The sequence below is a fragment of the Phaethon aethereus genome, assembly GCF_964289735.1.
Source record: "Phaethon aethereus genome assembly, chromosome: 12".
NCBI classification, from domain to species: Eukaryota; Metazoa; Chordata; class Aves; order Phaethontiformes; family Phaethontidae; genus Phaethon; species Phaethon aethereus.
Genome location: NC_138588.1, coordinates 21,027,488 through 21,041,316, shown reverse-complemented (window position 1 = coordinate 21,041,316; position 13,829 = coordinate 21,027,488). Strand labels below are relative to the sequence as shown.

General features: G+C 56.5%; 1 protein-coding gene across 1 annotated transcript; it reads left to right on the top strand.

Annotated features, from left to right (window-relative positions):
* Positions 1-522: 522 nt before the first annotated feature.
* On the top strand, positions 523-10,811 carry LINGO1 (leucine rich repeat and Ig domain containing 1; the record flags this gene model as incomplete). The annotated part of the gene is made up of 2 exons (XM_082005459.1): positions 523-549; positions 8,388-10,811. The coding sequence occupies 2 exons, from the start codon at positions 523-525 to the stop codon at positions 10,239-10,241; spliced, it is 1,881 nt and encodes a 626-aa protein (XP_081861585.1). The 3' UTR covers positions 10,242-10,811.
* Positions 10,812-13,829: the final 3,018 nt, after the last annotated feature.

The window sequence follows — 13,829 nt, the reverse complement described above, 5'->3', positions numbered from 1 at the left end:
GGCTTGCAGGAAGGAGTCGGCAAAGGAGGTGGACGGAGAGAACCGGGGCTTTTGTCTCTTGTGCATCACCTTGAAACACAGCCGTGCCCCTGCCCGAGCCCTCCACCCCGCTCTGCCCCTGTGCCCCCGTGGGAGATGGGGCAGGGACAGCCCTGCCGCTGCCGCCCAGCGCTCGCGGGGCCGTCGGTCCTGGCAGCACGGCATGTGCAGCCTCGTTGCCTTGTGCAGCTTGTCCTGCCGACGGGTTATCACAGAGCCATCTTTGCTGGGCTGGGCTGCGTTTGGCCTCTCCTGAAAGGCTTCTGAGGCCGCTTATTTTAGGCAGTGGTATAAAAATATCAGGGCTGGTCCTAAAGGGAGGTAAATCAGCAGGTTTCCCCACAGTCAGTGAAGCTGCCGGGTTCATGTCCTCTGAAGTCCTCTCGCTATTATCCCAAAGGTTTCCAGGGAAAGACGCAGCATGCCGGAGCAGCCCTTGTACTTTTCTAGGTATCCTGCCCTGGTTGTAGGGGTGTTCAAGGGATGTGGCGTGGGAACAAAAGTGGTGCCGTAAGTACGGTCTAAGCTTAAATTAAATGTAAGGAACGTGACCAGTCCCTGGCAGCAGCGTTGCTCTGTAGCAGCGCAGGCTCGGGACACGCTCGCTCATCCCCACTTGCTGTGGCTGCACAGCGTTCGGGACTTTGATCTGGGGTTTCCGCCTTCAAACAGTGGCAGGGACACAGTGGAGACACAGCGTCTCAGACTCGTGGCTATTAGAGGGGTCACATCCCAAAGCCTTGGCGATGTCCCCTTATGGCCCTGTGGGGGCCAGGGCGTCCGGCTGGTCTGGCATTCACTCTCCTGCTGAGCCAGCCCTGGGTAAAGGAGGGCAGAAAGCACCGGGGTGCTCGCCCATCTCTGCTTGTGGCCCTGGCTCTCCGCTGCTGAGGCGCTGCAGAGCCACGGGGCACGCGTTGGCAGGGGCTGATGGCTAGAGGGGACGGGATGTCCCCAGGCAGGGGAGCAGTGGGGAGGGAGCGGCTTGTCTTGGTGCCAGACAGCTGCCCCTGCCAGGCCCTTCGTGAATGCCCCCAAGTGTGGTTTGTGCATTGGGATTGCCAGGAGCAGCAGCCCAGCCTGACAGGGTCAGCTCGCCTCGCTGCCGGGACACTGGCACTGGCCACGGCACAGGGACCATCCTCGGGGCTAGCACCTGGGTGTGGGGGAGCCACTGGTCACTGGACCAAGCATCGAGGTGAGCCCACAGAGAAATGCCATCTGCTCCTGACCTGCAGGAAGCGTGCTCTGGCAGCAGGGTGACTTTGTACCGGCCGCTTTTAGGCTAGATCAGGTGGTGTCCTGCCCGTGACAGAAACGCAGGGTTTAGCACAGGCACTGTGCAGCTGTGCTCCGGCCGATTCAGCAGCACTGTGACAGCGGGCTGAGCTGCGCGGAGCCGCCCCGGCAGCACTGGGGCCGCATGGAGATGGTGGGCATGGGCTGTCCCCCATCCTCCAGCTCAAAATCTACCACTGCTGCCCAGGGCAGGGCCTGTCACAGGGCCCTCGCCGGTGCCGGGGCTGCTCGGAGCGCTCCTGGGGAGCTCGGTGGAGCACAGAAGGTGTTCAGGCACTGCTTGAGCCCATTCCCAGGGAAGACCAATGTTCCCAGCCGCAGCTGGGCTGTGCTGGGAGAAGGCAGTTTTCTCCTTGCATGAGCTGGAGCGGGACAGTGGCCCAGGCTCTGGCGGCTACCGATGCCCTGCTCTCCCCAAAGGGCTTTCACAGGCACTGCCTCGGAGAAGGCCTCATCCCGTGATGCCTCTCTGGCCACGGGCACGTGGAGGCAGAGCGCAGGGGATGCCTTCGCAATGTCATCGTGACCCTGGCGGCTCTCCCAGAAGACACTCATTGGGCAGAACTTTCTTTCACCTCTCTGGTGCAAATGTTTCCATAGCCCTAAGAAGAGGCTGGAGTTTTTCCATCCTCCTTTCACAGCTACAGACAGGGAAGAAAAAACATCTAGAGACCCTCATGCTACGCTGAAGCCTCCTCTACCCAGCGCTCGCTCATCACTCAAGGCCCTGCTGAGCTGGGTGCCTTTGGATGAGAACCTAAAGCATCCTGGTGACGCAGCCCATGTCCACAGAGACAGGAATCGCAGGGAGGAGATTTGCCAAAATAAAGAAAGAAGAAGGAGAAGCCCCATTCAGCTAGCTGGTGCACGTCCTTCCCAGCGCACACTGTCCTCCCGCTCTCCTGCAGACCCAGCCTGAAACGTCTCCGGCGCTGGAGTCCCAAGGCCAACCCTTGGGAGATGTTCTCCCAGCAAACACAGCTCTCCTGCTCTTTGTCTTGCAAGCAGAAAAACAGTCAGACATGGGAAGTGTTGAACCACCAACCGGCTGCGGCAATGGTGGGCCAGCCTGCGTCCTGGCCACCTCAGTTGATGAGTAGGGGAGGAGAGCGTGGCTGGCTCCGAGCCCAAGCTCCACGGTGCGCTGCACCCTTACACTCCTCATTTATCTCTTGCTAGCTCAGGGCTTTACACCCCTGGCATCCACAGCTGCCTTTGCAATTACTTACCGATCACTCGTCAGGATGTTTTCTTTGCTGATGGGGCACCGAAGCATGCGCAGCCGAAGAGAGAGAAAAGACGTTGAAAACGAAGGAGCGAAGGTGTGTGGAGGGTGAGCAGCTCTTGCACAGATGTGATTGCAGCAAGAAGCAGCCTCAGCAAAAATTGCTCTGAGCTTCAGCATCCTGCAGACACGACCGGGATCTCCTTCCCATCGCCCTGCTCCTATAACCTGCCTGCCGAGCCTGAAAAGTACTCTCCAGGTTGGCTCTGGGCCATCGCCAGTTGTCCCTCCACTGTATGTATCTGTCCCTGCGTGGGGTCAAGCAGATCCATGGCCCGGAGCTACGCCAGCAGACAGCTGGGCCAAAGCCTCCCCCTTCCAGCATCCCGGCCCCTCAGCCCACTTCAGAGCTCTTCTACTCCCCTGTGCCTCCCCCTCCCCTTTTCCTGCTCTTCTTGCCCTTTGGCTTGGTGCTTCCCTGACTTAATCCCCTGTGGTGCTGGGGGCACCACGTTTTGGGTGGAAGAGCCCATTGCCATGAGGAAACGCCTTTGCAGGGCAGTCCAGCGGCTGTGGGTATCTGGTGCCAGCCAGGCGGTGTCAGTGCCGGAAGGGGCATCTTAAATACGTCTTCATGCTCTTTTACAGCCTCAGAGCAACTGCCAGAGCAGCTCAGGTTGCGGCACACCTATTCCAGGCTCCCGCCTCGGAGCGGCTGAAAGCAGATACTTCAGAAGGCCGAGCAACAGCTCCCAGCTGGAGAGTCATGCCTTCTCGTGGGTGAGCGGGAGCCGGTGACGCCGGGTGGCTTGTGGCTGGTGGGGCTGGGGGTGGTCTCCTCTCTGTCTGACCTGCCGTGGTTCATTGCCTTGCACGACTTGCTCGTGTGTCTCCATCACCCTGAAGAAGGCACTGCTGGAAGTGTCCTTCTCAGCTTCTGCCTGTTTCTCCCCCATTTCTTACACCCTCCTCTGCTGCTTCTGGAGGATTTGGGGCCAGGACAGGGCACAGGGCAGCCCTTTGCACCGCCGCAGCCTCTTTTCACGCCCTTTGTTAACAGCCCATCCATTAGTGAAGGCCCAGATGAAATGCGGCGGCAGCTTTCCATCACCCAGGCCAGCGCTGTGCCTCCGGCCGCCCTGGCCGCTGCCCGCCGGCCAGCCCCGGCAGCGCTCAGGGCTTGTTTCGGGATCTCCCTCTTCGGTTTCTGTTCACCCATGTGAAGCAGCGTGGTCCCAGGAGGGAAACCGCCCCCTCCGCTTTGCGCGCTGGCCTCTGCTCCCACCCACCCCCCGACCACCCCTGGGCACCGGGGAGGAGAGCAGCTCCCATGGATGCCGGCGCTCCAGGCACTGGGTGGGAGGAGGAGGAGGGAGCAGGTGGGGTGGGGAGGAAGGAGAGGCAAAGCAAAATGGCCCACCAGTGCACATTGGATGCAGGGGGAATGATGGAGAGAGGAGGAAATGGGCACGAACCCATTTGGTAAATCGAAGCTTCTCCCTTTGTTTTGCTGCTTTGCAGATAGCTACAGGAACACTTAGTGCAGAGCCCGGGGTCTGGGTAAGCAGCTCTTTTAGCAGCAGGAAAGGTTGTTAAATATTTATTTGTAAACCTGGAGTCTTTATCTCTAAAATGTAGTCAAGTTCGATAACATTTGATTTAGCTGGAACAGCTTAGAGGAGACGAGAGCAGTGACTCCCAAGAGCTGTGTCTCGGTAGCGTCGTGTGAAGCCAGCAGGCCAGAGGTGGGGGTGAGCCTGTGGCTGACCCACACCCACGCCACAGCCCAGCGTGGGTACCCAGTGCTGCTGCGGTCAGGCTCGCTCCCGTGCGGAGCTGGGAGCACCAGCCGTGCAGCCACGGCACCGCAGCAAAGGTCGGGTCCTGGAGGGACGGATGGGGTGGGGACGCCCCAGAGCACTGCGGGCCCCCCCAGGGATATGGCTCGCTTTGTCCCAAATTGCCTGTTGTCGTTCAGTGCTCTGGAAAGCATCTGGTTCAAGGGTGAACGTCTCCCACACTGTAATTTATGGCTGCCAGGTGGCGGCTGTAGCTGACTCTGGGATTTTTTCTGCTGTCTCCCTGTCAGCGTGGCAGATAGCTCGGTGCTGGGGCACACCAGCCCGGCCCTGATGGCTGGCCACCCCTGTGGGGCGGTGAGCAGGGGACAGCCCAGGGACAGCAGTGACAGTGGAGGGCACGACCAGGCGTGCTGCCCCACCCTTCGGGGCAGGAGGGCTGCAGCAGCCTCTGGAGCAGGGCCTGGGCTCCCTCCTGGGTCATCGTCTGGGTTTGGTTTCCCCAGAGCTGTTCCTCCTGTGCCGGGGCAGCCTCCAGCCAGCTCCGGGCTGCATTTCCAGGCACAGGCCCAGTGCTGGTCCCAGCTGGACACACTCGGCAGGTCCTGCTGCATTTAGCACCAAGGCAGCGCGGGCTCCAGGGCACCCATCTGCGTCGCTTGGGCCGAGGTGAGCAGCTTCCCCAGGCAAAGGGTGGTACTTTGGAGCCCGTGTCCCCAGGCAGCCGGGTGGCGAGGACAGGGGTGAGTGGATGCCGTGGCTGTGGGCATGAGTTTTGCTTTGGTTCGCACTGGTTTGCTCATTGCCTAAAGGCAGCAAGTCCGGCAGCTGCTCCTTTCTTATCGATTCTTTTTTTAGGTCAGAACTGAGGGCCGCGTTCACGCCAGAGGGCTGCAGCTCTCCGAGGGCTGCAGCTCTCCCAGGGCTGGCCTGGCCTGTGCGTCACGGCCATGGGCCTGATCCTGCCTGGCAGCTCGTGCTGGGGCGACGGCTGGGCCCCCTGGAGGGGTGCTCAGACATATTTCACGGTCCTCCTCAGAGTAAATCGGGGAGGGCTTCGATTTTTGGAAAGCCCTTGTCTCAGTCACTTCCCAGTTTCCTGCAGGTGGGCAATTGCTGAGAGCGGCCACTGCCGCCTCCCCCCCGGTGACCCAAGCCCACCCAAGGTGGCTGCAGCCCCTCGCCCGGCCGGCACCCGTGGCCCCTGCACGCGACAGATGCAGAACAGCCAAAAGGACAGCCTTAAGTTTGGGCTGAGGTTTGCTGGTGCGATGTGAGTCCAGCCACCGTGGGGGGGGATGCGCGATGGTCGCTGTAGAGCCACGCGCGGGTAGTTGACCTCAGCTCACACAAAAATCGCGATTCGAGTCATTTTTAGAAGGGCACCTCTTAATATCTGCCTCACCTTGAGGCACAAATAGTCCTCTCTCAAACAGCCAGAGGTAAATGGGAACCAGAGGTGATTTAAAGCTCATCTTAGCCCAGAATTTTCCAGCTTATTCATTGTCTTTTCTCCCAAAGCTCTTCTGTGACTCTGGCTATTAAGATTACGGATGTTTTTGTCAGGGATTGTATTTATCACAGATTTAAATTTAGCTGAGAACTAATAATACGTGAGGTGTGTCTAGACTTTCATTCTAACAAGTGGGCTTGTCTTGTCTTTAACACCATGCAGATTTTGTTTCATTCCTCTATCACTTCTTTGCTTATATTTTGGCCATCGACGCCGCGTTGCTCGCAGCAGCTCTGGCCGCTGCCCCTCCGGCGACAACAGCACAGGACCAACTGTGTTGCAGGTGCAAGCCCCTTCCTGCTGGTAGAGAGGCAGAATTTAGCCCGGGGGAGGCCCGGGCTGAGGCAGCAGCCGTGCGTGGGGCCGTGCGGCAGGATTCGGCTCACACCCCCGCCCCGCGCCCAGCAGGGACCAGCGTGCGGCTGCACGCGCGGGCAGAGCTGAAATTTCAGCACAGAACACAACCAAATAAGGCCGGCTGCCTGGCACTCTAATGAGCTGAAGCCTTTTCGGCCCTGGTATAATTAAGCCCCTTAGACTGTATTTTGTTTTGCGTGCAGTGTTTTGATTGCTTTGATGCCTTTCTCAGCGTGGCTGTGAAGAGCAGGAATTGGTTTCTGAGAAACAGCGGCCGAGGGAGGCTGCGCGCGAGCCGGGGCGCTTCGGCAAGCGGGCTGCAGGAGCAGCAGTGCCGCCGGCACCTCGCGGGCAGGAGGAGGGGGCATTCACATGCTGCCCGCGAGGAGAGACGGTGACGGTGGCGTGGGGAACCCCTGGCAGCTCAGCCCAGCCAGGGCTCCGGCACAAGCTCGGGGAGCAAATCCACATGCAGCCCTTTGCCCAAGAGCTGCCAACCGGCTGTGCCGGCCCGGCCCACCCCAGCGGCACCGCAACAGTAGCAGCAGCCTTGCTTGTATTTGTAAGGCGGCCCTGTCAGCGCTAGCGAGGTGATGACATGGGAGATGATGAATTGTAAACACCCGGCAAATGGCTCTTTGCAGCCTGGCCCAGGCCCAAGTGAACCCACTGGAAATGTTTCCACCAGACTGGGACGTGCGGGAGCTCAGCCCTGCTGCCGGGGAGCTGTGCGGGATCAGCTCCTGGCACCCCACCCTTGCACTTTGGGGGTGATGTGCTTTGGGCAGTCCCCGGTGACCAGCCCCACTGCAAAATTCGCCAGGGAAAGGGGAGGGAGAAGGACAGCAAACTGGGAGGAAACCACGGGAGGATTTCTGTGGCGACTCCGGGACCTCACAGCCAGAGTGCCTGGTGTGCCAAGGCCCGGTGGTTTCCGAGGTGGTGCTGGTGGACACTTTTATGGCCAGTCCATCATCTTTCATCCTTGCATCTTGCAAAGAAATTTTGAATAATTTTTGGGAAACAAAAGTTCTACTTGGGTCATATATCTGTATGAAATGATGAATATAAACAGAGGCAATGGAAGTAATGTACAGAATGTGAACCAGACCCATAAATAGAGCCAGAGCAGGGGAAGTAATGCACAGGATATATAATGATGGATACAAATGGAGCCAATGGAAGTAATGTATTGAGTGTATTCAGCGATAGCCATAAATAGCATTAGTGGAAGCAATGCAGAGCATACATGTAACAACAGATATAAACATGGTCTGGATGAGCGGCACATCTAATATGCACTATTAACATGATTTGATCCCTCATAACAGCTTGAACAAAGAAATAAGTACGACGATGGGGAGCCTTTGCGTCCACCTGCCAGTGGGCTGGGGCAGTTCTAGGCCAGGGCAGAAGCCAGACCATAAGCCCCAGGTGGCCTCCCAGCCCTCCCCAGCGGAGAGCAGACAGACCCTTGTACCCTGCAGCACCCCTGGACCTCACATCAGGCTGTAGGTCACTCTCTAGATACGCTGACCGGTTCCTCTTCCTCAGAGGTGTGGGTCCGTGCCTTGCAGGAGGCACAGGACTAACCTTGGAGGGGGACACACACCGAGACTGGGCTGCTGCAGAGCCTGGGGGAGCGTGGAGTAAGGGGCCTGGTTCCCCTGGAGCTGTCATTGTTGCTCCCTGCTCTGACACGCTGCTCCCAGCTGGGCCCCCCCCAGATGCTTGATCCCGTGCTCAGCTCCTCTGCATTTGCAAAGCAGCAGCCTTGATATTCAGGCTCCATCTACAGGGAACAGAATAATTTCAAGAGCTTAAAATAGGATGTAGATAGATGAGTTTAGTATTAATTTTATTTTTTTTAAGCAGCTGAGGAAGCAAGGTCTGTCTGATACAGATTCCTCAAGGCTTTCCACTCAAAGTCTGTGCACGTTCAATCATCAAATGGAAAGTTGAGGGGTGGGGAGGAGACATGGTCTTGTAGCCAATGGGCTGGATTTCAGGTGGAAAATGGGAACCTCTGCTCTGCCTCGGCAGCGCCTTTCGCCTTAACGTCAGCTCTACCAGGATGGTAAACCTTGTGCCATGGTTGTGCCCGTCATTTGCTCATGTCCACCTTTGCTCTTTCTCTCCTCTGTGTTACCTGCAGGTGAGAGATAGGATGGTAGCTGGGGAGGCGAGTATGCGCAGCCCAATCCTGGCCTGCTGGCAGCCGATTCTCCTCCTGATGCTGGGATCCATCCTGTCCGGCTCTGCCACGGGCTGCCCGCCGCGCTGCGAGTGCTCTGCCCAGGAGCGCGCTGTCCTGTGCCACCGGAAGCGATTCATGGTCGTGCCGGAGGGGATCCCGACTGAGACCAGGCTGCTGGACTTGGGCAAGAACCGTATCAAGACACTCAACCAGGATGAATTTGCCAACTACCCTCACCTGGAGGAGCTGGAGCTAAATGAGAACATTATCAGTGCCATTGAACCTGGGGCTTTCAACAACCTCTTCAACCTCAGGACGCTGGGGCTCAGGAGTAACAGACTCAAGCTGATCCCCTTGGGGGTGTTTACTGGACTCAGCAACCTCACCAAGCTAGACATTAGCGAGAACAAAATTGTGATTCTCCTAGACTACATGTTCCAGGACTTGTACAACCTGAAGTCTTTAGAGGTGGGGGACAATGACCTTGTCTACATCTCCCACCGGGCCTTCAGCGGCCTCAACAGCCTGGAGCAGCTGACGCTGGAGAAATGCAACCTGACCTCCATCCCCACGGAGGCCCTGTCTCACCTTCACGGCTTGATCGTGCTGCGGCTGCGCCATCTGAACATCAACACAATCCGGGATTACTCATTCAAGAGGCTGTATCGGCTCAAGGTCCTCGAGATCTCACACTGGCCCTACCTGGATACTATGACATCCAACTGCCTCTACGGGTTGAACCTGACCTCCTTGTCCATCACCCACTGCAACCTGACGTCCATCCCATATGTGTCGGTGAGGCACTTGGTTTACCTGCGGTTCCTGAACCTGTCCTACAACCCCATTGTCACCATTGAGGGCTCCATGCTCCATGACCTGCTCAGGCTGCAGGAGATCCAGCTGGTGGGAGGGCAGCTCACCATGGTCGAGCCCTTCGCCTTCCGTGGCCTCAATTACCTGCGCATCCTGAACGTGTCGGGGAATTTGCTGACCACCCTGGAGGAGTCGGCCTTCCACTCGGTGGGCAACCTGGAGACGCTCATCCTCGACAACAATCCCTTAGCCTGCGACTGTCGGCTGCTCTGGGTTTTCCGGCGGCGATGGAGGTTGAACTTCAACAAGCAGCAGCCCACCTGCGCCACCCCCGAGTTCGTCCAGGGCAAAGAGTTCAAAGACTTCCCTGACGTCCTCCTGCCCAACTACTTCACCTGCCGCCGAGCACGGATACGGGACCGCAAACCTCAGCAGATCTTCGTGGACGAAGGCCACACGGTCCATTTTGTCTGCCGGGCAGATGGGGACCCGCCTCCCACCATCATGTGGCTCTCTCCCCGGAAGCACCTCATCTCTACCAAAACCAACGGGCGGCTCACTGTCTTCCCTGACGGCACGCTGGAGGTGCGCTACGCCCAGATCCAGGACAATGGCACCTACCTATGCATCGCCAGCAACGCGGGTGGCAATGACACCATGCTGGCCCACCTGCACGTGCGCAGCTACTCCCCAGACTGGCCCCACCAGCCCAACAAGACCTTCGCGTTCATCTCCAACCAGCCCAATGAGAGCGATGCCAACAGCACACGCGCCACCGTGCCTTTCCCCTTTGACATCAAGACTCTCATCATCGCCACCACCATGGGCTTCATTTCGTTCCTGGGCGTCGTGCTCTTCTGTCTGGTGCTCCTCTTCCTGTGGAGCCGGGGGAAAGGCAACACCAAGCACAACATTGAAATCGAGTACGTGCCACGCAAGTCTGACGCGGGCATCAGCTCTGCCGACGCGCCGCGCAAGTTCAACATGAAAATGATTTAACCAGGCAACAATTTGCAAATAATAATGGTGTTTTTTTAAAAAACAAACAAACAAATAAAAAAAAAAATTAAAAAAACAAACATTGCTACAAACATACCGACCTCTCTCCTTCCACCACCCTCTCCACCCCTGTCCAACCCCACTGCACCTGCACTGTCACCACCTCTTCCTCTTCTTCTTTCTACCAGGAAAACATTCAGCCGATGTCTTCAGGACTCCTGTGTTTGTAAGGACTTTGTCTGATGGACTCTGATGTCAGATATAACTCTGAGAGGGAAAAACAATGGGGGGGGGGGGAAAGAAAGAAAAAAGAAATAAAATCAATAAAAAGTTACGAACTTTCTTCTGTAACTTTGATTTCAATAATTATGGATTTTTATGAAAACTTGAAATAATAAAAAAACCCTATTTCCTATAGATAGTTGGAATGCAAAATCTTGACTTCTTGATCTGTCCAGTTCTGTATCTCTGGCAGGTGCTCGCTTTCTCGCCTCGGAGGTGTTTTCCAGCCGCCTCACTAAGAACAGCCCCAGGCCAGAGCGAGTATCCCGCTCACACCAGGGGTTCGCGCTCCCCCGAAAGGCGCATCCAGCGCTGCCTTGGGCCCTGCACCGAGAGGAGTTCGACTTTTTTCCCCCCAAGGACTGGCTGTGGTTTTATAGCCAGAGCCCGGGGGAGCGGGGCCGCAGCGCTGATGTGCGTAAGCAGTACGTAGCGGAGCAGCGTTTGCCTGCCCGCTGTGCCGTGAGAAGGACGTGAAGCCCTGTCACAGGGCAGACAGCAGCTCACCGTGCCCGCGGCCACCGGGCTGAGAGACAGCGGGGCCAGGCTTTGCCCGGGCAGTGCCAGCAGCAGGACTAGGGGTTCCTGGGGACCCCACTACCTGGGGAGAGGACTTTCTGCCTGCCGTCGCCAGCAGCACAGCGGTGTCTCCTCTCCGACGGGGGACAAGCTGGCTCTTGCGCTACAGACATCTGTCCCTGCGGGCAGGGATGCTGCAATTCCATTAGCGGCCTTGCTGGCAGCACAAGCAGGCAGTGCCCTGCCTGGTCCTGCCTGCGGGCACCGCGGTACCCAGCGGCCCCGGCACTGCTCCCCACCTACCTGTAACGACTCGCACCGTGGTTTTCGGGCCTGACCGCTGGCAGCTGGACTCCCCTCAGGAACATCCAAGGAAATTTAGTTCCCAGGCTTGCAGGAGACCTTGTCTGAAAAAAACCCAAAATTACATACATTTATAAACATACATACACACAGCCTGAGCCAGAGGAGAGCCAGCACAAGGCTGCAGCAGGGAGGTGGTGCAGCTTGTTATGCACTGGCTGCTCCGGTGCTAGCTCGAGCATGCCCATCACCATGGTGTCTGGTCACCAGGCAGCAACCTCCCTTTGCTCAGCTCTGGTACTTAGGATCAGGAGGTCTGGGAGGTTTGTATTGTCTCAGGGCAGAAAAGGGGAGGAATGGGGGTTAAACTGGCCCCCGGGCAGGGCTGCGCTGACTGGTGCACCCCTCGCGGGAGAGGTGTGACTGTGCCACCCGGCCCCGAGACCAGAGCTACCTACAGCAGCGAGACGTGGCGCAGGCTACAGAACGCATCAGCACAGAAGTGTCGTACAGCAAATGCGTTAAAAGGAGCAAGTCGGGAAGGCAACCACAGAGGGAGAGAGTGAAATTAAGAGACAGAGTGTGATGGGGAAAGAGATGTCTTGAGTCAAGCTTTGAAAATAAGAGAAGTGACACCAGACCAGCTCAGCCCTTCCCCAGTTGGCGTGTGCCAACTTCCCAACCCCCAGAAGGTGCAGAGCGGGGCGAAGGCTACTGCAGCCCTCCCACGGGGCCGGTACCCTGGTGTGGGGACCCCAGCACAGCTTGGTGGCCTTTGGCTGCGCTGGAAGCACAAAACATCCCTGCAAACAGTGGCAATATGGGCACTAAACGTTTTTGTAAGCGTTACCGAAGCAGCGGGTGCTTCCCAACCTTCCCGGCTGCCCCCAGGACTGGCAGCACCGCACCGGCAAGCGGCTTCCCGGCCCACCCAGCCTTGGTGGCGTCTCTGAGGTGGATGAGCCGAGATTTGCATGCTTGTTCTGTAAAGCACTTAAGGAGTCTTCAGGGATCAAAGTCACTACCAGATGATAAAAAGTAAGCGACGGGAACCTGGGGCGCTGATAGGGAAAAGAATGGATTTGCTTTTCTTTCAGCAATTGTGCCCAGCTAGAAGAACCAACCTGAAACATCTGTGCTCCTGGGGAGGGGGGATTTTTTTTGCTGGTTTCAGCTTTCTATTCATCTTCAAACAAAACATTTTGTGTTTCTTTCTCCGCAGCAGGTTTCAGGAGCTTTGATTTGTTAGTTTCTCATCTCTAACCCGTCTTTCCCTCATAACTTTGAAACCAAAACATTTTCTTTAAAAGCCTTTTGCTTTTGTTTTGCTTTTTAAAAGAGCCAAAGCAAAATGCTTCTTTGCAGCCTTCCCCTCCCACCAGTGATTAACCAGCGCTTTCAGTGAGCTAACTATGAAACCACAAACAGCAACACACCAACGGCAGGTGCTCTCGGCTCTGGGAGCCCTGAGCATCACCTTGGAGCCACCCAACGGGTGCCACCCACGCGGCCCTGGGAGAGGTAGGGATGCACCGAGGCCTCAGCCCTCCGGAGGAAGATGCCTACAGCGGCACGTTAGATGCGGGAATCTCAGTCGGAGCCTTGTTGCCAGGACTGACAATAACTCAATCGTCCTTTCAACAGATGGCAGAGAGGTGGAGGGGGGTCTCCGTGTTCCTGGACAGCTATTAACACTGGCAATCTCAAAGAGGTTTTTAATTGACTCTAGTTATCCTTTTTTAATGCTGTAATTAAAAGAGCTAATTCAACACACACAGATTAAAAAAAAAACAAACCTAATAACCAAGTCCAAGAAGGTATTTGCAGCACACTACAGTGTCCCAGCAATCAAAGGGAGGAATCAAGCCTTTCACTGTTAAAAATAAGCTTTAATAAAAAGAAAAGAAGGGGGAAAATTATTTCTTTTCTGTCTAATGTCTCAGGCTGTGCTAGCACAGGATTCTCCCCGCTGGGACCTGCCACCCAGACCCACACGTGCCCCCAGACCCATCACCTCTGCTGCTCAAAACCCTCAGGGGGGTAAAGCTGCGCTGTCTGCCCTGCATCCGAGCTGCGGCTCAGAGTCCCTTGTTAATGAGTTTGCCTGATGCTCTGTGGCACTGCTGCCTGCCACACAGTTTATTGTCCACACTGTTTTTTTTAATCTTCGATACTTTGTGAACTGGATAATTTTTTTTTTCCAGTCACTGTGTGATTAAAATGGATGGAGCAGAAGAAAAGCATCTCAGAGTGGCCAGCATCTCAGCTCAGCAATTTTTAAGGCTGGTAAAGATGGAAAGAAAAAACCCACCCAAAGAATAAACTCTTTTTCTCTGCTTTGCCAAAATCTACAGTGTGTTTCTTCTGCAGTTTAATCAGGGGTGAGAGAGCAGGGGCTGGGTTCCAGCATTGCTCTTCAGGCAACCAAGGGCTATCTGTCAGACCCAGAGAGCACTTCTCACTTGTGTGTTTTTTTTTTTAAAT